Genomic DNA, 26800 nt, shown 5'->3' with positions numbered 1-26800 from the left:
GCATAGTGTATCTGAGATACGCTACGCCCGCCGAAAGATACGCAAATGTATCTGAATCCGGGCCAATATTTTTGCCATTCTGGCTGTGTTTTTTTTCTTGGACTGTGAAGCATCTGCACCAACATAATGTATATATATTATGCGTTCATTTTATGAATATGTGTTCATCTTTACCTTATGAATTAATTGATGGTCATTTTTTTTTTTTGCACTTTCAAGCACATTGCACTTTTTATAAATCACACTGATGAATTTGTATAAATATTTATTAGGAGTAGTAGATTAATTATTTATTTGAGTAACTATATACAATTTCTCGCTGCTGGCAGCGCCATTAACCCCTCCCCTGTCTATTCATTACTTCACTTAGTGGGGTAAGCAGCAGACATTTTTTTTTACCTCTATTACCCACATTAACGCAGAATTTTTATTATTCTGGTTCTCGCTAACCTTTTCAGTACACAGCACCTGGTGCTGCAACACCAACATCTCCTCATGCCTCACTCTACCCAGTAGGTACAATTGAGCTGCAAACATAACTGGTTCTCTTTGAAATCCATAATCTTTTCAGTTAGGACTGATTGCATTGGGAGAATAAACTGCAGCTTTGACATCATAGCATAGATTTACATGCATTAGAACATATAATATTCATTGTAATCTAGATTGAGTTCACATTCTATGAAAATAGATCTGCTTATCTCAGATATGCTAGATTAAGCCTTCCTTCTGCATTGTCCAGTAATGGACAGATAATTAATTTTTCATATGCTGGCTGTTGAAGGCATTAAAGCTGTCCAGGAAATGCCCATTGAACTGGCTTCTGAGGTCATCGGGAACACAATCGGAACATTTGTAATTTTCTTTCACCCATCTGCCTCCTTCACTGTCTTCAATACAAATGGTAGCAACACCTTAAGAAAAGGACACAATGAGGGACAATTATCAAGGACATTGCATTAAAATCAGATTTATATCCATTGCAAATGAGACTGCGGCCCACATTCTCAATGGCGTTACGACGGCGCAACACCATTTGCGCCGTCGTAAATCCTAATTTGGCCCCGGGTATCTATGCGACTGATTCCTAGAATCAGTTACGCATAGATACCCATTAGACCTGAAGGCGTAAGGCTCTTACACTGTCAGATCTTAAAAGCAATTTTTTTCCCGCTGCTAGGTGTCGCATCGTCGTTTTCCCCATCGTCTATGCAAATGAGGTAATTACGCGAGATTCCTGAACATACGCGCGGTCGACGCTGAGAATTTACGTCGTTTCCGTAGCGTACGCGACGCGTGAGGTTGCCCCTGCTATTAGGAGGGGCAACCAATGTTAAGTATGGCCGTCGTTCCCGCGTCGAATTTAAAAAAAATTATGTCGTTTGCGTAAGACGTCCGTGAATGGCGCTGGACGCCATTTACGTAAACGTCTAAGCAACTGACGTCAGGGCGACGTCATTTAGCGCAATGCACGTCGGCTAATTTACCAGACGGAGCATGCGCAGTACGCTCGGCGCGGGAGCGCGCCTAATTTAAATGGTGCCCACCCCATTTGAATTGGACGGGCTTGCGCCGAGCGATTTAACGATACACCGCCGCAAGTTTACAGGTAAGTGTTCTGAGAATCAGGCTGTAAACCTGTAAACCTGCGGCGGTGTAACGTAAATCACATACGTTACGCTGCCCAGGAGCAACGTAAATGTATGAGAATCTGGGCCTGCCTGTTTAGCAAGGTATGTGCAAAAGGAGGAGAGAGACACAATAACAAAAACACGGATTTATCACTTCTGCTTCATATACAAAAAGGAATGCAAATGAAAGAGTCTATCACACTGTTTACTAGTGCTGTGGAGATACTGGCACTTCTTGTGTTATTATTGTGTTTTTATGTGGATAATTAATAAATTGCAGTCATATTTATCCGTATTCCTTTCTGACCAATTCTTTTTCTCTCCCATTTTTTGATATGCAGTATTAATTCAGAGGAATGCAGATAGTAGTATTTAATATTATATCTATGACTACCATCAAATCGGATAAGATGATTTGGTTAGTGTGACTAATGCAGGATTGCTTTTTGTCACCTACCTCTGACTGCCTTGGATGAGTCACCAATGCCTATATTTTCGTGAATTATTTCGGCCATAGACGGAGCCCATCCACACCTGGAAAATACAGTGATTATTGCTAGCAGCTATAACAGTCGCTACCAATAAATTGCATGTAAAATCCGGCAGGCTGGCTGTAGCCAAGTTGATAGATGGATCAACTTGGGTACATTCAGCCTGCCCATGCATGGTTCCAATCTCGTCCGGTCCCTGCTGAACCGTACGAGATTACTACTAACCATCTATGGCCGGCTTAATAGAGAAGTATGGGAATCAAGCTTGTTTTTGATTTGTACTTACCTTGGTGGATGCAGCATCGGTCTGATGCTGCATCTGTCCCCTGGCACCTCTGCACTGAGAGCCGAGCAACGCAATTCGCTCTGCCCAGAGCAGAGAGTGGAAGACTATCAGTCAGCCGCTCTCTGCTCTGCCCCCCCCCCCCCCACGCTCACTGGAGTGCTGGGTTGTGGACGGGCGCTTACTGAGAAGCTGAGCCGGGTGTCGGTCCAGGCACAGAGGACATGTTCTCAGCTCTTCATCGCAGCACACAACCGTTCTGTCTCAAATGGCCAGTTTATGAAAGTGAGATCTGAAGCGCTTACTGGCCATTACTCTGAAACATCTTCTTCCCAGATTCTCCAGCTCAGAGGTGGAGAATCTGGGAGAGAAACTGGTGCGATTAGAAGAAGACTTCTTTCTTCTGATATAAAACTGCACCAGTGGGTTAAAAATGAAAAAAAATGTTTATATGTATATATATATATATATATATATATATATATATATATATATATATATATATATATATATATATATATATATATATATATATACACACACATATACACACACACACATACATACACACATACACACACACACACACACACACTTTATTTCTTGGCAATTTTTCAGGGGATATGAATAATACACAAAAACTTTTCTTTCACTCATGGTTGGGTGATGCCATCCATTATCAATCAACTGTGTTTACTCTTTTTAAATCATAACAGAAACTACCCAAATGACCCTGATCAAAAGTTTACATATCCTGGTGATTTTGACCTAATAACATGCATACAAGTTGACACAAAGGGGTTTGGATGGCTATTAAAAATGTAACCATCCTCACCTGTGATCTGTGTGAAAAAGGTCAATGAGTTTCTGGACTGACAGACCCTTGCATCTTTCATTCAGTGCTGCACTGACGTTTCTGGATTCTGAGTCATAGGCAAAGCAAAAGAATTGTCAAAGGATCTGCGGGAAAAAGGTAGTTGAACTGTATAAAACAAGAAAGCAGTATAAAAGAGATATTCAAGGAATCAGGAATTCCAATCAGCTGCGTTCAAACTCTAATCAAGAAGTGGAAAATGAGGGGGTTCTGTTGAAACCAAACAATGGTCAGGTAGACCAACTAAAATTTCAGCCAAAACTGCCAGGAAAATAGTTTGGGATGAAAAGAAAAACCCACAAATAACTTCAGGTCTCTCTGAAAACATGTGGTGTGGCTGTTTCAAGATGCACAATAAGGAGGCACATGAGGAAAGATGGGCTGCATGGGCGAGTCGCCAGAAGAAAGCTACTTCTACGCAAATTCCACAAAAGTATCCCACTAACAATACGTCAAACACAGCGACAAGCCTCAAACCTTCTGGCACAAAGTCATTTGGAGTGACGAGACCAAAATTTAGCTTTTTGACCACAACCATAAATGCTACATTTGGAGAGGAGTCAACAAGGCCTATAATGAAAAGTACACCATTCCTACTGTGAAACACGGAGGTGAATCGCTGATGTTTTGGGGATTTGTGAGCTACAAAACGCAATTTTGTCAAAATTGATGGCAAGATGAAAGCAGTTATCAAAAAATACTGCAGGAACATTTGCGCTCATCAGCCAGGGAGCTGCACATGGGACATACCTGGACATTCCAACATGACAATGATCCAAAACACAAGGCCAAGTCGACCTGTCATTGGCTACAGAAGAATTAAGTGAAGGTTTTGGAGTGGCCATCTTAGTCTCCAGGCCTCAATATCATTGAGCCTCTCTGGGGAGATCTCAAAACGTGCAGTTCATGCAAGACAGCCCAAGAATTTACAGGAACTGGAGTCATTTTGCCAAGAGGAATGGGCAGCTTTACCATCTGAGAAGATAAAGATCCTCATCCACAAATACCGCAAAATATTTCAAGCTGTCACTGATGTTAAAGGGGGCAATACACCGTATTAAGAACTGGACTATAAACTTTTGATCAGGGTCATTTAGGTAGTTTCTGTTGCCATTACAATTTAAAAAGAGTAAATACAGGTGATTGATAATAAATGGCTTCAGCCAAGCACTAACCATGAGTGAAAAAAGTTTTTGTGTTATCATTCATATTCTATGAAAAATGGCTAAGAAATCATAAAATTCTGCCAGGATATGTAAACTTATGAGCACAACTGAGATAGAGATCTACATTTTTTATTTACAGGGAGTGCAGAATTATTAGGCAAGTTGTATTTTTGAGGATTAATTTTATTATTGAACAACAACCATGTTCTCAATGAACCCAAAAAACTCATTAATATCAAAGCTGAATATTTTTGGAAGTAGTTTTTAGTTTGTTTTTAGTTTTAGCTATTTTAGGGGGATATCTGTGTGTGCAGGTGACTATTACTGTGCATAATTATTAGGCAACTTAACAAAAAAAATATATATACCCATTTCAATTATTTATTTTTACCAGTGAAACCAATATAACATCTCAACATTCACAAATATACATTTCTGACATTCAAAAACAAAACAAAAACAAATCAGTGACCAATATAGCCACCTTTCTTTGCAAGGACACTCAAAAGCCTGCCATCCATGGATTCTGTCAGTGTTTTGATCTGTTCACCATCAACATTGCGTGCAGCAGCAACCGCAGCCTCCCAGACACTGTTCAGAGAGGTGTACTGTTTTCCCTCCTTGTAAATCTCACATTTGATGATGGACCACAGGTTCTCAATGGGGTTCAGATCAGGTGAACAAGGAGGCCATGTCATTAGTTTTTCTTCTTTTATACCCTTTCTTGCCAGCCACGCTGTGGAGTACTTGGACGCGTGTGATGGAGCATTGTCCTGCATGAAAATCATGTTTTTCTTGAAGGATGCAGACTTCTTCCTGTACCACTGCTTGAAGAAGGTGTCTTCCAGAAACTGGCAGTAGGACTGGGAGTTGAGCTTGACTCCATCTTAAACCCGAAAAGGCCCCACAAGCTCATCTTTGATGATACCAGCCCAAACCAGTACTCCACCTCCACCTTGCTGGCGTCTGAGTCGGACTGGAGCTCTCTGCCCTTTACCAATCCAGCCACGGGGCCCATCCATCTGGCCCATCAAGACTCACTCTCATTTCATCAGTCCATAAAACCTTAGAAAAATCAGTCTTGAGATATCTCTTGGCCCAGTCTTGACGTTTCAGCTTGTGTGTCTTGTTCAGTGGTGGTCGTCTTTCAGCCTTTCTTACCTTGGCCATGTCTCTGAGTATTGCACACCTTGTGCTTTTGGGCACTCCAGTGATGTTGCAGCTCTGAAATATGGCCAAACTGGTGGCAAGTGGCATCTTGGCAGCTGCACGCTTGACTTTTCTCAGTTCATGGGCAGTTATTTTGCGCCTTGGTTTTTCCACACGCTTCTTGCGACCCTGTTGACTATTTTGAATGAAACGCTTGATTGTTCGATGATCACGCTTTAGAAACTTTGCAATTTTAAGAGTGCTGCATCCCTCTGCAAGATATCTCACTATTTTTGACTTTTCTGAGCCTGTCAAGTCCTTCTTTTGACCCATTTTGCCAAAGGAAAGGAAGTTGACTAATAATTATGCACACCTGATATAGGGTGTTGATGTCATTAGACCACACACCTTCTCATTACAGAGATGCACATCACCTAATATGCTTAATTGGTAGTAGGCTTTCAAGCCTATACAGCTTGGAGTAAGACAACATGCATAAAGAGGATGATGTGGTCAAAATACTCATTTGCCTAATAATTCTGCACTCCCTGTATGGTCGAAGCCCCTTTGACCAAGACAGATATGAACCAACCTGGCACAAGATTTAACATAGACCTGAGGTGTGCCCTGGTTTGCATGCTAAGAAAAGGGGTCAAAAAAATAAATTGTACAGATAAGGAACGCTTTTTGGTTTTGTGACTTTTATTGAGCAAGTTTGGTAAAAGCTTGTGCCATTTCTACTTAAGGGTTCAGAGTATAACGAGCGAAGCAGGCGGATTTCCACCTGCCCAATTTCTTACTGACATGGTCTGGTACTCCATGCCGAGATGCTGCTGAGGCTGCCCCGATCCAGAAGGAGTGTCCGGAGTACCGGCCAGGGTCAAGGCCTAGGTTAACCAGTAGGATTCTAAATGTGCCTGATGAATTGGCTAGCACTCAGGAGGCTGGTCGGAAAAGGTATGAACGGCTAAAGTTTGATTTGCTGGGTAGGCGAGATAGTAACCGGTTGAGAATTGCTACTGGGCACCAGACGTTGGTTTGAAAGAGCCTGATGGACGATCACAGGGCTGGCTTGTTGGGTTTTGGAAACTATGAGGTGAAGAACAAAATGATCTCGAAAGCAAGCCAGGTGGTGTCTGCACCACCTATCTGGCTGCCGGTGCCACTAAAGTTAAACTTACTAGGCTGCAGCAAGTCGTAGAAGGCCAGGTACATGACCACTTGTTTGACCAGGCTGCTTAGAAGCCCAAACAGGGAACATGGAAGGATGGTCGACATGTCCCTAAAGATGGCACTTGTGATGGGTAAGCATTTGCAGTGGGCTATGGGCTGCCGTTTCTGGATGCCGCGTAGGATAGATTTGACTGTATGGGTTGCGAATAAGGAAGCTTTCCCAGGATCCTGTAAGGACAAGAAATGCTGAATGCCGGCTAAGTATAACCTGACGGTGATATGAGAAAGCCAGCTGCGTGTGGCAATACGATATGAAGGCCAGGCTGTGCTTAATGTCACCTGTCGTTGCTCTGGGGCACAAAGCTAGAAATCTGCAGTAGGCGTTCCAAGCTGTGCGATAGGTCTTGAGTGTGTTGCGGAACAATGACTGACTAATGAGAAGGTGTGGCTTTAATCCATCATCAGCTGAGACTAAGGTGGGATTGGAGTAGTTGTTGGGTCAGCTCTGCGTTTCAGCTGAAAGAATTAAATAAAGTTGAAAGGGGGACAGTGCCTCTGCTGCGACATTGCACTTGCCCAGAATATACGTGCAGCGACCATTAAATTGGCGATGCAGGGACAACTGCACCAGCCTGCGTGGAAAAAACATGATGGGGAGCAACTTGGACCTACCCTTGTTTATAATTTTGGCCGTATCCAGGTTGTCTGTGGCGAAGACCATCGTTTGTCCTGTCAAGGTATGGCCCCAGACCTGAGCCGCTGCCACAATGGGATACAGTTCGAACAGTGATGATGACTAAGTAAAACCGGGGATTAAAAGAATTTCTGGAGGCCAAGGCCCTGCGAACCAGTGATGACCAAAAATTGAGCGAGACCTGTAGAGGCTGCGGCATCCGTAACTACCTGAGGTGACAGAACTGATGCCGACGGGATGAACATAGATATGGTGTTCCAATTTGTAAGGAACTGATCCTACATTGTTAAATCCACTATCACTGCTGGGTCCAGCCTGAGAATTTGATCAGGATCTTGCACCTGAGAAAGGAAAACCAATAGACGTGAAATGAAAGACCGCCCCTGAGGAATAATCCTCATGGCAAAATTGAGCATTCGTAACAAGGATTGTAGCTGTCTTTTAGTACACCCTTGCAAAAGGGGTAAAGTCATGAATGATTAACCTGATTCAGGCCAGTTTGTCAGGAGGTAGGCTGGCCTGCATGGAGTGAGCGATGCCTAGAAAGGTGATGGAGTGTGCCAGGCATTGAACTTTATGTTTGAGCATGGGCATGTTGAGATTGCCGAACACCACTCTTAGTCTGTCCAGGTCTACCGGGGGAAGGCCGGGCCCTTTGATGAGCAGAAAGTCATCCAGATAATGAATGACCATCTGGCACTGGGCCTGGTGCAATAAGATCCAGGTAAGGTACTGGACGAAGATATTGAACATCCACGGGATGCTTTTAGAGCCGAAATTCAACTTGGTGGCAAAGTAATATGAATCTTTCCAGAGGGTTGGCTCAATGGTCAGAAGTTTAAACGCATCTGAAATGTCTGCTTTAGACAGCCATGCACCTGTACTTATGTCAATAATGGCCTTAATAGCTAGGTCAACTGATGCATACTTCAGGGAGAATTCCTCTGAAAGGAATTAGGGAATTTAGACTTGGGATGTGGGAAGAATGAGGCGCAGACAAGTCGTACACTAACCAAAGTTTGACAACTTGCCTTTGACCAGCCCAATAGGGTTGACTCTCCAGGTCATGATGAACCCTCCAGTCCTGTAATAGACTGTCTATAGCCTGTTCATTGAAGGAGGCTGACAGCAGATTCCTGCACTCGTGAGTCGAGTGGGGTAAGGTAATGAGGCCAGTGTGGAATTCTGATGTGAATGCATGTATCAGGAAGACAGCCATTGATGAAGTGGGGCATGCGGAGAGGTAAAACCCCAACCATTAGATATCTACTCGAACTAGTCAGAATGTGTTGAGTTGTTTGAAAACTTTGTATGCGCCCTGTAGCACATCGCACAAATGTGGAGCAGCTGGCATTGGCTATAGTTGCATGAGCCATAATTAAAATGTATTGCAGATTGATGCTCCCCCAAGTGACAGGATGGACTGTCCCAACTTGTCCACCTGGAGTGGTTGTGCAGGGGCCGGCAAGCCCTGACCGGTACCGGAAGGGAAGTTTAGGAGCATCTAATGGCTGCATTGGAGCACCAGTTTGCCATATGGGTGGAGGACTGTCAGACTACGCTCCCCGCTCTGCGCTGACTGGCAAAGTGGCGGCAGAAGAGCTCTGTGTCGATGATACCCCAGTTTGTACTGGCCTGAAACTGCATGAGCTTGGCTGCTGATTTAGCCGAAAATGAACGGTGATAGTCATAAAACGAATATCCCCTGTTCTTGTACTGTGTGGAGGTACAGGTCCAGCTCTTCCCTCCTGCTGGGGCTGGCCAAGCAAAGGACGTCGCTCAACATCCTGAAAGCCAAGACAAAATTCAGTGACTGTCAGCTTGCGGTTGAGCCTGAGGCCTTTGGACTTCAGGACCACCGAGATGTACCCCAAGGCGTATGACTTATTCTTGGCCAGGTCATGGACAGATAGGAGGGAAGCCAGATTGACATCCTTGCCTTCCAAGATGTCCTTCCTAATGCTGCCTGGGACAAGATGGACAGGGAGGATAGCAAGACTCATCTCTGGTGTACCTGCTGGAGGAGGTGCCAGGACCAGAACAGCGACCGTGACTGGAAAAGCTGCGGCTGGGTGCACTTCCAGTACTGTCACTCTGGTTTGAACGTCAGAGATCACTGTAGACAATAAGGTCACCATGGAGTGAAGCTGGGAAATAGCCATGGAGATTGACTGCCTGCTGGGTGCTCGGCCCCGCTGCAGCTGGCTGTGAGGAGAGCAGCCTGAAGAGCTTAGATTTCCTGGCTGTAGCAGGGTAGGGAATGCCGCTGCTTCTCAGCTCTGCTGTGAGCTTGAGGATGGTCCATCCCCTGAGGGACTGCACGCTGCCCCCCTCTAAACCCACGCAGGGTGAGAGGGGTGGGTGTGAAGTCATCAGTGCCGGCATGCGACATGGCTTTGGCTATAAGAAAGGGTCAGGGATGCATGTGTTAAGAGGAGTCGAAGAAGTAGGAATAGGATAGTGAGCAGAGTTGTATACAGAAATTTAGAGGAAAAAAAATGAGGACAGCAAAAGGAACGACAGGCACAGTTAAGAAGCCAGTTTGCGTTCTGAATCATTGAACGCTGTTGAGTGGAAATTTAGAAAACTCAAAAGAGTGCACTGCAACCAAGGCGAGCCAGGTGGTGCCTGGCCAGGTTACCGATAGCTCAGGTGTCTGTCTGTTTTTAGCATAAACCTGTAAACCAGAGCCCCAGGGCGTACTGGGGCGAGAAGTTAAGGTCTGGTACGGTCTAAATAGGAATGTTGCGATCTGTAGTTTGTAACATATGCTCAGTCTGCCAATGCTTGCACTATCAAGAAGCTCAGTCGTTTGGCGACCTTGTCTGCGTAGGTGAAGGGTTGCCCTTCGAAAACAAAGTGAAATGCAAAGAAACGTATGACAGTAAGCAATGCCCATTGAGCAGCAAAAATCATGTATGTGAAGTAAACGTTTAGTGAAGGGATGCTGCAGAATGATGTGAGAGAGGAGAGAGGAACCTGTGTACTACACCTGGCTGGAGCTCTAGTAGCGAAGTCCAGGTTGAGGTCGAAAAAACTCAGTCGATTGGGAACCTGTAGTAATAGTGATATAAAAGTCAATTTTTTCTTTATTTACCTGTTATAACGACCTGCCCCATCCCTGCTATGCGACTGGCCCTGATGAAGGTGCGATACCTGTATGTTTATTTTATTTTTATTTCATTTTTTTTATCTGAAGAAATAACGTCCAACCTGGTGCAGGATGGAACCTGAACTCGACTGACCTAAGGGACAAATGACAGACAGAAAAACGGTGAGTGGCCCAATTGTATGTATGCCACAGGAGATGATGAGTGGCCGAATTGTGTGCCACTGGAGAAATGGTGTGTGGCCAGATTGTGCAAGAAAGTAGCCTTTTTGGCAGGCAAAAATAAGGATAGCAGAAAATTGAGTATGTAGGTATGAACCAGGGCTCAAGTCCTGCGGGAACGCGTGGGAACGGAGTCCCTGTACTTTTTTCACAGCAGGAACGCAGTTCCCTTTGCAGGACTAGAGCAGCCGAGCCGCCCAAGCCAATCCTTCACTAAGCGGCGATGCCCAGCTCGAGTCACTTGTCAGGGGCAGGTGAACCTTAGTAATCCTTTATGTTACTGGCCGCTTCATGTATATGAATTCATCGGGCAGTGTGCGAGTATTCCGTCACTTCCTCAATGCCGCAATGTCTCCTGGGAGCTTTTGTCATTGTTCCCAGGAGACATTGCAGAGGTCTGCTGCGAGTTATCGCGGGATTTAGAAAGAGCTTGCTTAAAACATGCGGTTTAGTAATTATGCATATAAGCTTATCATTTTTTTTTTTTTTTTGGTGGGGGAGTGGATCTTGGGTGGGAGTTCCCACACTTTTTTCCCCAGGACTTGAGCCCTGGTATGAACTGTAATCATGAATGATTGTAACCGTGCCTGAGAGAGTGTATGAAATTAATCTGGTACGAATCGGTTTTCAAATGTATGAAATTAATCTGATGCGAATCTGTTGTAGAGTGCATGAAATGATTTAGCGAAATTAAAGGCCTGGGACTTGCCATGTGTGTGCTTTTGACGCACTGAGAAATGAATCTCGTGGTTGGTATGAAGTTCAAATGTAAAGAATGCGCACGGAGACATGCGAACGATTCGAAAGTTCCTCTGCGAAGGACGTAAATATGAAACGGGGAACATAACGAATCGAAAAGAACTATGCTTGATGCCAGAAATGTTTACGAATACTACCTGCGACAGCGAGTAAGAAAAAAACACGAACAGGGCTACCGCAACACACTGAATTCGGAAACAAAGACTCACAAAGTGAGCTGGGAAGAGTCAGCCTGGTGACTTAATGGCAAAGACCATAGGCAAGTGGTCTGCTTAAAGCGGAGGTTCTGCTGGGAAACGTTTTTCTTTTTCCTGACTACTCTGCTGCTGTTCAAATACACATTTCTTCACTTACTAGTGCCGATCTTGCAGCCGCCACGATCGCGCTTTGCCAGCAAAGGATATTTTATAAAATGTTGTCATGAACATTGCCATCTTCATTGAGGGCACCTTGAAGCCCTCCTGTATTTCTTCCGGGATGCGGCGAATGCTGATGTCCCAGCATTCACCGCGTAATCCCGCGCATGCGCAGTGTTGACGGCGAGTCGCGCCGTCAACACTGCACAGTTGCCATCACAACGGCCGGCGGCGTCCTGAACAGGACACGCCCCGCTGTGATGTTACACTAGTTCGTCATGTGACAGCACAGCTAGCGTGAGACTACACGCGCAGCTAGTTCAGTTGATGTGCTGTGATTGGCCCACACGTCACTGCAAGAACACCAGGCAAAAAGCACCCACAATGCACAGCGCCGTCGGGGAAAATAGAGACACGCCCACTCCCCGCTGGGATGAAAACCCGGAAGCACAGCAAAGTACAGGTAAGGGACCATTGGAAAAAAAAATTGACAACGCTATGATGCTTAAATGGGATGGAGTTTAAGGATGCTGAAAAGTTCATTTTAAGGGTGAACCTCCGCTTTAAATACCCCCCAAACTCCTCCCATAAATTCAGGCCACCATACTGGCATTATATATTATACACACACACACACACACACACACACACATACCGGTTGGCAAGTGGTTACATTTGTTTTTTTTATTAAAGTTATGTCGCTTAAAGTTAGAGGACCTACACTGCCAGAGTGTACAGGAGAAGAGAATGTAGGGACTAGTCTAGCAGTGTGGAGGGAGCCTGTGGGAGTGGTGAATTAAGTAAAAGTGCTTTTTCCAGTCCCCTAGACCTAAACTAGCATTTGGCTCTATACATACTGGAATGGAGGTAAAGTGCTCCGGCAGCTGTCTGTTAGATTTAGGGCATCACACAGCTTCTTTCATTTTATTTTTTTTGTATTGTACAAACTTTATTTGAAGTGCACAAAAGTACACTTCATTTATGTCAGTGACATACAATCCTATACTGTGTGCTGCGTTAAAATACAGCATTTCTGTATGTTATCGCAGCATGCTGCAGCTCAGTTCCAGGCTGCGTTGCAGTCTGAGTGGGACTCGCAGGAATTGTTTTCTTTGTGTTCTTGCAGGGACAGTTGTTTTACAATACAGTAAAGTGCCTGTCACTACACCATGGGTAAATTAGCCCTGAACCTAGGGTTGTCACCTGTCCGGTTTTCACCCGGACAGTCCAGGTTTTGACACATATTTCTGGTTTACAGTGTGCCTGACACCCGGACACACTGCTGTCAGTTGGAAGGGGAAGTGGGAAAAAGTGTCATTCAGAGGGAGGTGGGATGAGTTGCTGGATGATGAAGGATGGGTGAGAATTGAGGGGTTTGTATAGGTGAGGCTTTTATATACTGTGTAAGCGCTTCACCCTGACCCTATGCGATACTTGCTTGGCAGCATAATCTCTCTCCACACTGCACCTCTCCGTGCAGAGTAGCTCTGCATCCCATCTCCGCCCCCGACTTCGGCACCCGCGTCTTGCCTTCAGCCATGCTGCTCCTGTCTGCAAGATTGTGCCTCTCATCGTCTGCACCTCTGTGCAAAGTAGCTCCACCTCCCAAATCCGGCTCCCATGTCTTGCCTTCAGCCATGCTGCTCCTGTCGAGCTTATAAGGTAAGAGAGTCCTCTGCTGCTCTAAGAGCCCTATTTGGCCGCTAGCGGGGCACTTTCAACCCCATAGTGGCAGAGAAAGGGTTTAAACCGCCTACAAAGCGCTGCTGGTTCGACGGCGCTGCCCATTGATTTCAATGGGATTTCAATGGGCAGGGGCTCTCCTACAGCGCCTCAAAATTGCAGCTAGCATGATTTTTTTTACCGTCCTGCCAGTGCACTGCTCCAGTGTGAAAGCCCTCGGGCTTTCACACTGGAGCGGCTTTTTCAGGGAGCTTTGCAGGCGCTATTTTTAGCGCTATAGCACCTGCAAAGCGCCTCAGTGTAAAAGGGGTCTTAGGCTGTACACAGCAACAGCAGGTTCCTGACTTTTCTACACAGTGCCCAGTGTATAGTGTGTGTCCTACAGTCACTCTTTCCCCCCTCCTCTGTCACTCTGTGCAACTCCTCCTGTCACACTGAACCCCCTTCTGTCACATTCTGCGCCCCCTCCTGTCACACTGGTATACTGATGTAAAGACGACTACTAATGTAAAGGGAGGTTTGAAAGAGGGACTCTTGATTTAAAGGAGGGCTCCTGATGTAAAGGAGGGCTCCTGATGTAAAGGAGGGCTCCTGAAGTAAAGGAGGGCTCCTGAAGTAAAGGAGGGCTCCTGAAGTAAAGGAGGGCTCCTGAAGTAAAGGAGGGCTCCTGAAGTAAAGGAGGGCTCCTGATGTAAAGGGGCCCTTGATACAAGAGGAGGTACTGATATAAAGGGCCCCTGCTGATATGAGAGATGACTCTGTTGTGAAGGGACTCCTGATGTAATGGGGGACTCTGATCTGATAAGGGGACCATTGATGCCCAGTACAGAGCTCCTAATATAAAGGGTGACACCTGATGTATAGGGGAATACCAATGTAAAGGGGGACTTGATGAAGGGGGACTCCTGATGTGATGAGTCGACTCCTGATCTTTCACTTAGATGTGAAAGGGGGATTCCAGATCTAATGGGGGGGGGGGGGGGTCTTTAGAGCGGGGCACTGATATAAAGGGAGCACCGGGTACAGACAGAGTCTGAAGTTTTAATATGAGTTTGGCGCTCGTGGATGTTTTATTTTACTTCACTACCCAAATGTGAGTTTTTTATAAAATGTATCCATTATATGGAGTCACGCTATGGTCTCTTTTTCGCTCTTCTTAATACTCCCATGATACATTGAGCTTTGTCATTTGGACGTATGAGGATCAGATCACACTCTCACTTGTATAGCTGACACTCTGAGGGGGATACGAATTCGGCACTCGTGGATTTATGCCCGCTGTCCATTCATGTGAGTGCATTTTCTCAAATCTTTACCTGTTCGAGGTACCCTCAGTGTCACGCTATATGCCTTGCATATATCTTCTTTTCCATGACACACATTGGCCTCTGAGAGCTGTCTTAGGAGGGAGTCAGGAGGAGGTGTTTTATCAGCCCACACATCCAGCTGCGATCAGGATCTCGGTTAGCTGTTTGGATAAGCAGCCGTGAGGTGAGCTGCCAGCACATCAGGAGGTGTCATCACTGAAGATTTCATTTGTGCAATTTTGGTTTTCTTTTCTTTTTTTCCCCACTTATTTTATGCTATTTTTGGTGTTTGTATATGTAGTAGCCATTTTACTTTGTATTGTCACTGTTAAATATTTACAGGATTATAGGTGTGTGTTCATTTTCATCTGTATTGTTCATTGTAGTATCATCAGATATACAGATTATATATATATATATATATATATATATATATATATATATATATATATAAAATTATCTCACTGTTTAAGTTCACCCACGATCCCTTTACTTCGCATTCCCTTTTCATTTCCACCTTCCCATTCCCTCCCCCACAGCGCAGCTACCATACTTCACACTGATATAAATGGACTCTTCATCTAATGGGGGACTTTAATCTAATTGGGGAGTTGATATAAGGGGACTTTGTTCTAATAGGGGAGTCTCTAAGGAAAGGGGAACATTTTCTGTGTGCTGTTAAAGTGTTCGGGTTTAGCTTGAAGAAAAAGGTGGCAACCCTACCTGAACCTTGCAGTGGGTGAGATTTTATCATGGAAAGCAGAGTGACAGCAATGAAAAGTATATATATGCAGAAGGAGGAATCTACCCATCTACATATGTAATGCAAAGGAAATAGGACATTACATTTATGTGAAAATGTGCATAAAAAAATTCCAGTATTAAATCATGCGATTACGGAAAATTCTCTATAGTTTCCCTAAGAGCACATCAAGAACAAGACATTTGTACTAAATCCATGTACAAATCCTGTTACCATGGCATTAGTCAAATTTAACATACTGTACTTTGGTATTATCCAGGAAACAATACCTTTTCCAAGAGTCACATTTTTGTCTGTAAGTAGCAATTATACTTATTCCATCTCTTACCTGCAACAACTCCACCTTGTTCTTCCACCAATTTGATAGCAGCCCTCATGGTTCCTCCAGTTTCAATCCACTGATCTACCAATAGTATACGTAGACCTAATACAACCAAATGCAAAATACTCACTATACATTACAGACTAATTCTGACGTAAAAAAAAAAAATAATAAAAAAAACACACACAAACGCAACATGAGACCTACTAACAATACATGCCAACGTTTCGACTCATCTCCAGAACAAATTGTTAATTGTATCTAAACCCAAAAGCCACAAATGTGGTGGCTGCATTCATTTATTTTCATATAAAGGAAAGAGGGGGGGTTTTCCTCGCGCTAGGAGAATGAATATAAATGAATTTCAAATGGATAAGTGAATAAATAAATAGTGAGTAATTCCAGCAGCAACGCTAAACATGTGATATACACGCAAAAAGTAAAAAGAAAAAAGATGAGTTGCGCTAGGAGTCGCAACTTAATGCGAAAATAATATAAATAAATAAATGCATAAATGAATAAATGAATAAAGTGCTAGTGCAAAAAATAGCAAAAAAAAAAAAAAAAAAAGGGATGATGCCCAAACAGTCATGGGAAAAACCTTTCGGGGTAATTACAACAATCTGCTATTTGGGACCAAACGCTTAAAAAACTTTGTTAGTCCATTAGAATTGCATACTAATCAATTGTTAGGCAGTCCAAAAAGAGAGGGGAAATCAACAGCAGAACCCCAAAACATATGAATGTCCAAATAGATGGGCAAAAAACAGTTGCAGAGTAATAAAATGATCCAAATATTGAACAGCCTCTGGTCTCTGGTCAGAAGAAACATATATTCCCACCGAGAGGTAAGTAAGGGTGTGCTCTTACCAGATCCACGATCATAAAAAGCGTGTCGATCCACTCAGGTCATGGAGAAAACTCGGTCACAGCTGACAGGCAGAATATCCTCTCCAATGTGTTTAACGGCTCCACGTCCATCCGGCGAACCAGGGGAAGAAATAGGCTCAGAATGTGAAGTACCGTCAAATATTTATTAAAAATTGTGCAACATATACACAGCGGTACATATAATTTAAAATTCCTGGCTAAAACAAGCAAACAGATACAAATAAAAAACGTGCGCCCGTGCATCCGGGGTCACGTAAAACGCAATGACGTTCGGTGCGTGGCTCCGCCCTGATCGATTTCACCACAGATGGCGTTGTCAAAGTGCCCTTTGACAACGCCATCTGTGGTGAAATCGATCAGGGCGGAGCCACGCACCGAACGTCATTGCGTTTTACGTGACCCCGGATGCACGGGCGCACGTTTTTTATTTGTATCTGTTTGCTTGTTTTAGCCGGCAATTTTAAATTATATGTACCGCTGTGTATATGTTGCACAATTTTTAATAAATATTTGACGGTACTTCACATTCTGAGCCTATTTCTTCCCCTGGTTCGCCGGATGGACGTGGAGCCGTTAAACACATTGGAGAGGATATTCTGCCTGTCAGCTGTGACCGAGTTTTCTCCATGACCTGAGTGGATCGACACGCTTTTTATGATCGTGGATCTGGTAAGAGCACACCCTTACTTACCTCTCGGTGGGAATATATGTTTCTTCTGACCAGAGACCAGAGGCTGTTCAATATTTGGATCATTTTATTACTCTGCAACTGTTTTTTGCCCATCTATTTGGACATTCATATGTTTTGGGGTTCTGCTGTTGATTTCCCCTCTCTTTTTGGACTGCCTAACAATTGATTAGTATGCAATTCTAATGGACTAACAAAGTTTTTTAAGCGTTTGGTCCCAAATAGCAGATTGTTGTAATTACCCCGAAAGGTTTTTCCCATGACTGTTTGGGCATCATCCCTTTTTTTTTTTTTTTTTTTTTGCTATTTTTTGCACTAGCACTTTATTCATTTATTCATTTATGCATTTATTTATTTATATTATTTTCGCATTAAGTTGCGACTCCTAGCGCAACTCATCTTTTTTCTATTTATTTTCATATACATTTTTATATATATATATATATATTAATAATAATAATAATAATAAGCTCCCCCCGCCCCCTTTATTTTCACCCAGTGATTTTGCTGGTAACACAATTCCCTTCCTAGGGAACTGTAAGCATGGAGAAGTAGTATTGCCAAACAATAATAGAAAGTGTGCGTACTACAGAACAACTTTTCTTCATCACCATAGTATGGGGGAGGTTTTCTGCAGTCCACATGAACTACAGGACTGGTGAATTGGGCAGGGCTGATACCACTGCTTAGTATTTCAACACAGTACAAAAATGTATGCGCACATTGGACTACTGGTAGGATCGCCTTTTTTTTTTTGTGCTTACAGTATTTTAAAGAGAGACAAAGCATGATGAAATGTGCATGCATTAGAGATGTACAGAATATGCTTTTTTTTTTTTCTATAAGCTACCGTATTTATCTTCCTATAGCGCGCCCCGGCGTATAGCGCGCACCCCCAACCTAGAAGGAAAATTCCTGGAAAAAAAAGAAATACTTACAGTTTGGATGCCCCTCATCGCGTCCATCGGCGGCCTCGTCTGGTCTGGCGTCCTTCTGCGGCCATCGTGGTCCCCGCTGTGTTTTTCAGCCGATCCCCGCTTCCCGCGCTGTGTTTGAACCACTCCGCCGACATATACCAAGCGCAGTACACTTGGGTATAGTCGGGCAGGCTCGGCTCCTCTCGCGTAAAGGACGTAGAGAACGCACAGGACGTGTCTGCGAGCGGAGCCGAGTCTGCCCGACTATACCCGAGTGTACTGCGCTCAGTATATGTCGGCGGAGTGGTTCAAACACAGCGCGGGAAGTGGGTATCGGCGTATATCGCGCACCCACGATTTTGCCCTGATTTTAAGGGCAAAAAAGTGAGCGGTATACGCCGATAAATACGGTAACTTCAAATATATACCTGTTGAAATGGAATATGCAATGATTATTGGATGCATCATACATCTATTGATTAAAAAATTATTTTTAGATTACTACTTTTCAAATCCAACTTCTTACCTGGTTTAATGGCATCTTTCCGAACCTCTGCAGTTTTTTCCCTGCCAGAATAGTCCACATATGATTGACTATGTGTCTTCACACAAAGATGGCCGGCTTTCCTGATCGCTAGGAATCCTTTCTTTAAGTGAGATGCAATAGCAGCGCCTTTTTCAAGACCAGGAGCCAGAAATCAAAGAAACATTATGGAAAGGTCAATAAGATACTGTATATCACACAACACGTATATTCTGGAAAAGATAAACCATTGCATTAGGTGACCATTGTTTTTTTTAACCAAAAAAAGACCTAGGCTAAGTGTGTGATAGCATTGTAAAGGAAAAAAAAGGTAAAAGACGATATCAACAGATTTTTCCCTATGGCCTCATGCCCCGTACACACGATCATTTTTCGGGTTGTAAAAAAAGTTTTTCAGGCTTTAGAAAAATCAACTTTTTTTTCAACTTCATCATTAAAACGGCCTTGCCTACACACGATCATGAAAAAAAAATGCTCTAGCAAAGCGCGGTGACGTATGACGGCACTATAAAAAGGGGAAGTTCCATTCGGATGACACCACCCTTTGGGCTGCTTTAGCTGATTTTGTGTTAGAAAAAGACGATTCGCGCTTTTCTGTCTGTTACAGCGTGATGAATGTGCTTACTCCATTACGAACGCTAGTTTTACCAGAACGAGCGCTCCCATCTCATAACTTGCTTCTGAGCATGCGCAGGTTTTTCACGTCGTTAAAGCCTACACACGACCATTTTTTACAACCCGAAAACCGACATCGTTTAAAACGTTGTGAAAAAATTGTGCATTTTCGAAAAAAAAAAAATTGCCCGTTTTTCAGAACCCGAAAAATGCTCTGAAGCCCACACTCGATCGTTTTAAATGACATTTAAAAAAAAAAAAATGTTTTTTACAACCTGAAAAAGGATCGTGTGTACGCCGCATCAGGTGTAAGGTGGTCAGATGAGACTAAAATTTAATTATTTGGCCTTAACACAAAACTATATGTCTGATGGAAATATTTGATTTTTTTTTTTCTCTGGCATGTTATTAGATCTTTCACTTGGATAATATAAGTTGCACTAGAAAATACAGCTGAATAAAACAGTCTTCTTTTCAGGCGGCTTTCTATAACCACTGTAATGCCGCGTACACACGATCATTTTTTTTCTATCATTAAATTAGGCATAAAAGCGCGAGCTACAGTATGCCTGTATTTTTTTAGCCCGGTCGTCTCGCTAGGATTACACAGTGAGTACCGGGCTAAAAAAATAAATACAGGCATACTGTAGCTCGCGCTACTATGCCTAATTTAATGATAGAAAAAAAAAATGTTTTATTAGGGTGAACCACCGCTTTAACTATACGCCCGGGAAAAGTCGACTAGCGACGACGTAAGAGAATGCGACGGCCGCCCGTACCTTCGTGGATCGACGGAAAAAGCCAATTAGCATACCCGACGCGGAAAACGATGCAAACTCCACCCAGCGGGCGCCGAAGTATTGCACCTACGATCCGAAGGCGTACGAAGCCGTACGCCTGTCGGATCGAAGCCAGAAGCCGTCATATCTTGGTTTGAGGATTCAAACTAAAGATACGACGCGGCAAATTTGAAAGTACGCCGGTGTATCAGTAGATACACCGGCGTACTTGCTCTGTGAATCTGGCCCTCAGTGTCTTGTGTCATTTTCACTTTAGCGCTACAATTTTTGTACACCATGAATTGCTGCAAAAACACAGTGCATTTTTGGCACCCATTTCTCTTATCGGCCAAATGCAGATAACACCATTTTCAGGAAAAATGTTTTGGTGGCTGAAATTTCGGTGCATCTCTAGAAAAAAAAAAAAAAAAAAAGTCAGCTGAAAAGTGACTGCAGCCAATAATCTGCAGTCCCTGCTTGGGAATTCATTAGGTGAATGACATTGACCAAAGGGTGATGTGGCTATATTAGGTCCATGATGTCATGAGCATCCCTGCCCCTTTATGTACATGTAGCTATGTGTAGCACTACCCCCGAAGGAGCTGCTGGTTTGTTTTAGGTGGCATGTTACCTCTGTATCTCCGCCGTCTAGGGTACTTGATGAGAGTTGTAGTAAAAGGGAATGTCCACACGAAAGGTGTCTTTTCTGTGCTTTTATTACCCAGCTGGGTAAAAACGATTAAACAGTGGAAAGGTGAAGGTGTAGCAAATAGGAGACAGCAGATTCAGGTGTAACTGCATACAGGAAACAGTCCTGCTTCCAACAAGACTTAACTTCGCCACTCCAGCCGGAGTGGGTATAGCGCACCTGGACAGGCCTCTCTCACCAGCCTGGCAGCCAGAGTGTCACTCGAAATTAGGACCAAGTCTCTGCCACAGACCCTCCAAAAAGAATGGAGACAATTATGGTCCAGAATCCTCTCTCAGTAGATTCAGCACCCGGATCTCCTTCAGGTAGTTTTGCAAAGGTAGCGACTGACAGGCGACCAACATCCAGACTGTCAGATCCCAGGTTGTCCCCCGATGAATGGACAGGCCCCTCCTGGAACACCAGCCTCCTGCACGATATCCTTCGGACAGACTCCTCATCGGTCCGCTTCCTCCAATTGGACAGACAGCTCGGGACCCCCTCCAGATTGGGGAACCAGTTGATCACTGGGCCCACACAGCAGATCAATTGCTCTGGACCAACGTGGTCCCGGAACCAGGAACACTGCTACCCACGCACACCCCGGCCAGGAGGGCCATATGCGGGGGTGTCGTGGAATGGCTACCCCAATGGTGGGCGCCACACGAGGAAGAACCCTTCCCCCCGTTGTGTTCTGGGAAACACACGGCTCCCAGAACACAGCGGGGACCAGTGAGCACGGCGCACACGACTCGCGCATGCAATGTAGGGAACCGGGCAGTGAAGCCGCAATGCTGATTCACTTCCTGGTGCCCTCACCAGGACAGGTAAGTGTCCTAATATTAAAAGTCAGCAGCTGCAGTATTTGTAGCTGCTGGTTTTTAATATTTTTTTTTCCCCTTTCCAGTTCTCCGATATAGTTATAGTATCATTAAAGTACGAAAAAAAATACACTTGTGTGGACATGTCTTTCTTTAGGAATATAAAGGCTCATGGCCAGGGATGTTGTGCACAATATGGCAAAGGCTTCTAAATACCAACTGTGGGTCACTGAGTATCCCAGAAGAAGCAGGGTAGGGGGATCTAGCGATTTGGTGCCAACATACAGTCAGTCGTGGACCTCCCTACAGGCCCAGCACTGACAGTTCCCTTCTGGGTTCAGAAGAACATTCTTTGTAACAGAAACATAATAATTTTAGGGTAGTTATAAATTTGCACACAAAGATTTGAGCACTTTATCTGCCGTAACACTAGTTGCTTTAATAATGATATACAATATATTATTATAATATAAAATTATATAGCGTGATATTGGGGAATTGTTGGCCATGCCTGTTCAAACTGTGGTTTAGGGCTTGTTGGCCCACTTTTATTAAACAAATCGAAAGTTCTACAAAAAACAGTTGCAGAAGATTCTTAACATCATAACAGGTAACGGGAAAAAAAAACAAGCCATCTGGCTCTCTCTTTAGCAGCATCATTGCTTAGGCCTTAAAACTTTGTGTTTTTTTAACCTTAATGCACCTTGCTGTGCCTAACCCCCCCCCCCCCGTTTTACTTACCTGGCCCCCGAATTTCCATGGGCGCGTCCCTGTCATCCTCTCCACGGAGTCCCGGCTTTGATTGGATAGATTGATAGCAGCACAGCCATTGGCTCCCACTGATGTCAATCAAATCTAATGATGCAAGCGCCGGGAGGGGTGGGACCGAGTCATACACTTAGCGTCTATGGAGGTAACCCTCTCGGAAGAGAGCTTCCCAGAGGGGGTTATCTAATGCGGGGAGGAGCCGCCGTGGGACCCCAGAACAGGTGGATTGGGGGCCACTCTGTGCAAAACGAACTGCACAGTGGAGGCAAGTGTGACATGTTTGTTATTAAACCGGTTAAGACCCGGACCAATATGCAGGTTAAGGACCTTGCCCCTTTTTACGATTCGGCACTGCATCGCTTTAACTGACAATTGCGTGGTCGTGCGACGTGGTTCCTAAACAAAATTGGCGTCCTTTTTTTCCCCACAAATAGAGCTTTCTTTTGATGGTATTTGATCACCTCTGCGTTTTTATTTTTTTTGCGCTATAAACAAAAATAGAGCGACAATTTTGAAAAAAAAATCTATATTTTTACTTTTTGCTATAATAAATATCCCCAAAAAAGATATATAAAAAAAAAAATTTCCTCAGTTTAGGTCGATACGTATTCTTCTACCTATTTTTGGTAAAAAAAAAACGCAATAAGCGTTTATCGATTGGTTTGCGCAAAATTTATAGCGTTTACAAAATAGGGGATAATTTTATGGCATTTTTATTAATGTAGCGCCTGGGTACTTTATAGTACCGGTGCTAGTTAAATTTAGAGGGAGATCAGAGTGTAGTTAAACTCTGATCCAAATTGTTATGTACAAAACAGGGTCTCTGTCTCAGCTTGTCTGTGCTGTGGGCTTATTCTGTTATGGGGCAGACACCATTGGTTCTGGGTCTTCGAGTGTGGCACCCACCTTTAGGGTGACCCCATAATGGCGGCCCAGCGATATGGCCTACCTGGCCGGGGCGTGCGTGCCACGCGGTGTTCCTGGTTCCGGGACCATGTTGGCCCAGAGCATCTGAACAGCGACAGGGACCCAGTGTGCGACTGGGTTCCCACCTTTGAGGATCCCAAGCTGTATTGCTGTTCGGTGGGGAGTCCGTCTGAGGAGCGCCATTGAGAGGCTGGCGATCCAAAAGGGCCTCGACAAACCACCAGGGATCAAGGTAGCCGGACACTGAAGGATTGATCACCTGTCAGTCGGTACCTGGGCGACAAGTTGAAGGAGATCCAGGTGTAGTTCATCTAAGGAGGATTATCTCCGTAACTACAAATCAGAGAGGGTCTGTGAAAAGAAAAAAAAAAATATAGTAAAGTAAAAATAGTGAGATTATACTGGTTAACAAAAGAACAAGCATCCAAGCATGGAAGCAGTACAACAATGCAACATATGAATGCTATGTTAAATATAAGAGTGTCTTCCTGTTCAGTCACAAACTGAAGCCAGTGTATTCATTTAAAAAAGGAAGGGGCCTGCAAATGACATGCACATGCCTTTGTGTTACATATACACAGGCTTGCTTGGGACTGCCTGCTTTTTTGCATCTGCTGTCCTTAAAGCGGAGGTCCACCCTAAAAAAAAAGGGCCAGATTCAGGTAGAATCGCGGCGACGTAACGTATCGTAGATACGTTACACCGCCGCAATTTTTCATCGCAAGTGCCAGATTCACCAAGCACTTGCGCGAAAAATTACGCCGGCGGCCTCCGGCGTAAGCCCGCGTAATGTAAATGGGTGTGTGCCATTTAAATTAGGCGCGCTCCCGCGCCGGACCTAATTGCACATGCTCCGTTTCGAAATTCCCAAGAATTTTAAGAAGATGGTTGGTACCCGTGACTCGTCTAAGAAGAAATGAGGTTTGTCTGTAATGTCTCTCCGCGGAGGTCTGGGCTCTGGGATCCAGACTTCGGTGTACTAATACATTTGTGGCAGGAAAATAAAAAAAAACCCTTTGTAAACCTGAAGGTTGGCACAACTTGCCCGCCGTAATGGGTGAAAGCTGGATCTACTTTTAGTAGTTTTCTTGCGGTGTGGATCAGGTAAGAAGAGGATGATTTTATTTATGTATTATCTTCTTTGGAGTAGGATGTCTTCATGGTTTTCACCACTGGAGGAAGTAAGTTCGGCAGATCGCCGCCATTTTTAGTAAAAAAAAAAAATGTGTATATATTATATATATATATATATATATATATATATATATATATATATATATATATATATATATATATATATATATATATATATATATATATATATATATATATATATAATAAAAAATAATAATTCTGTCCCCTATTTTGTAGGCGCTATAACTTTTGCGCAAACCAGTCACTTATTGCGATTTTTATTTTTTTTTACCAAAAATATGAAGAAGAATACGTATCGGCCTAAACTGAGAAAAAAAATGTTTTTTTTTTTTTTTTTAATTTGGATATTTATTATAGCAACAAGTAAAAAATATTGTATTTTTTTCCAAAATTGTCGCTCTTTTTTGTTTATAGCGCAAAAAATAAAAACCGCACAGGCGATCAAATACCACCAAAAGAAAGCTCTACTTGTGGGGAAAAAAGGACGTCAATTTTGTTTGGGAGCCACGTCGCAGGACCGCGCAATTGTTAGTTAAAGCGACGCAGTGCCGAAAGCTGAAATTTCACCTGGGCAGGAGGGGGGTATATGTGCCCAGTAAGCAAGTGGTTAAACATGCGACGGGCTTAGATTGCGAGTTATGTCGGTGTATCTACTGATACGCCGGCGTAACTCTTTGTGAATCTGGGCCAAAATGTATGGCCAGAACACCGCTTTAAACACTAGACTAAAACACGCCACAATATCTTCAAGATGTTCTGTGATACGCACCTAGTATGAAACCCATTGCATCAATCCCTGCAACAAGATCAATTTGCTCATTCTTAAAGGGCTGTAGCAGATCTTCAATGCAGTCTTGCAGGGCCTGAAGAAAGAAGAAATTAATGATTTCACATATGGGTTGTCATCAGTGTTACACAACCTCCCAAAGTGAAATTTACTGACAGCGCCACTTTTACTCATGAGGTTTACTGAGAGATACATTTTTTACTGACACTTCAAAAAAGTATATAAAAATCATAATTTTCAGTGCAAATATCTATATTCAAGCTAAAATATGTACCTAGTGCCATAAGCATGTGTTTAAGGTATAATAAAAAAGGCAAAAAGCATATTTCTCTATTTACATGAAGGTCAGGTTAATATAACCCAGCACAGAGTTCCCCCTAACATCAGTCTCCCTTTACAGTGCAAGGGAGAACTCTGTGGACCCTGGATGTAAAAGTGAACTGTGCGGACCACGATGTAAAGGAGAACTCTGAGGACTCTGATGTAAAGGAGATTGCTGCAGACTATGGTGTAAAAGGGAAACTCCGATGTAAGCGTCTCTGTTCACCAGGGACCCCTACCTTACAAAAGACTTCTCAGAGCTCCCCTTAACAGACTACACAGAGTTTCTCTTTACATCACAGTCAAAGTTCTCCCTTGCATAAGAGTCCACAGAGTAACCCTTTACATCAGGGTCCACCGAGTTCTCCCATGCACTGTAAGGGTGATAGACGTGCAGTTTGTTTCGTACGAATTTCCGAAATTTTGTACATTCGGAAGCATCCGAAATGCTATGCTTCTGAATTATATACAAAATTTCGTTGACAAATTTCAGATCCAAATTTTGTTACAACGAAAATGTGACTGGTGTTTTGTTGACCAGAGGTTTTCTTCTGCTGCTGAGTGAGGGTTGGGAAACTGACCTTTCTTGATCATACATCACGGGACACAGAGCCTAAATTTCTTAATGGGTTATGTAGTCAGCACAGGTGATTGGACACTGGCAAACCCAATTAGAATTGAGTTCCTCCCCTATATAACCCCTCCCAAATGGAGAGTGCCTCAGTTTTTTCACCAGTGTTTAAGGTGGTTGGTCACGTTCAACATGTGCCAAGAAGAAAAATGCTCTTTTGATGGTCTGGCTGCGGAGACCTAGGAGCTATAACCGGGATCCATTCCTTGGGCTGATAAAGGGCCAAAATGGTTGGTACCCATGCCTCGTCTAAGAAGATGGTTGGTACCCGTGACTCGTCTAAGAA

General features: G+C 43.7%; 1 protein-coding gene across 1 annotated transcript in view; it reads right to left on the bottom strand.

The window, feature by feature from the left end:
* Positions 1–292: 292 nt before the first annotated feature.
* The window catches only part of LOC120927692 (adenine phosphoribosyltransferase-like), a 42065-nt gene continuing 15557 nt past the window's right edge, over positions 293–26800 (bottom strand). The window contains exons 3-6 of the mRNA XM_040338520.1: positions 25545–25638; positions 19005–19151; positions 15989–16084; positions 293–914 (exon numbers count right to left, since the gene is read on the bottom strand). Of these exons, the coding sequence (XP_040194454.1) occupies positions 757–914; positions 15989–16084; positions 19005–19151; positions 25545–25638 (495 nt within the window). The 3' untranslated portion in view covers positions 293–756. The remainder of the gene's footprint in view (positions 915–15988; positions 16085–19004; positions 19152–25544; positions 25639–26800) is intronic.

This window comes from Rana temporaria, chromosome 2, assembly GCF_905171775.1.
Source record: "Rana temporaria chromosome 2, aRanTem1.1, whole genome shotgun sequence".
Taxonomy (NCBI): domain Eukaryota; kingdom Metazoa; phylum Chordata; class Amphibia; order Anura; family Ranidae; genus Rana; species Rana temporaria.
The sequence above is the reverse complement of the archived record's forward strand: the minus strand, read 5'-3'. Positions and strand labels throughout refer to the sequence as shown.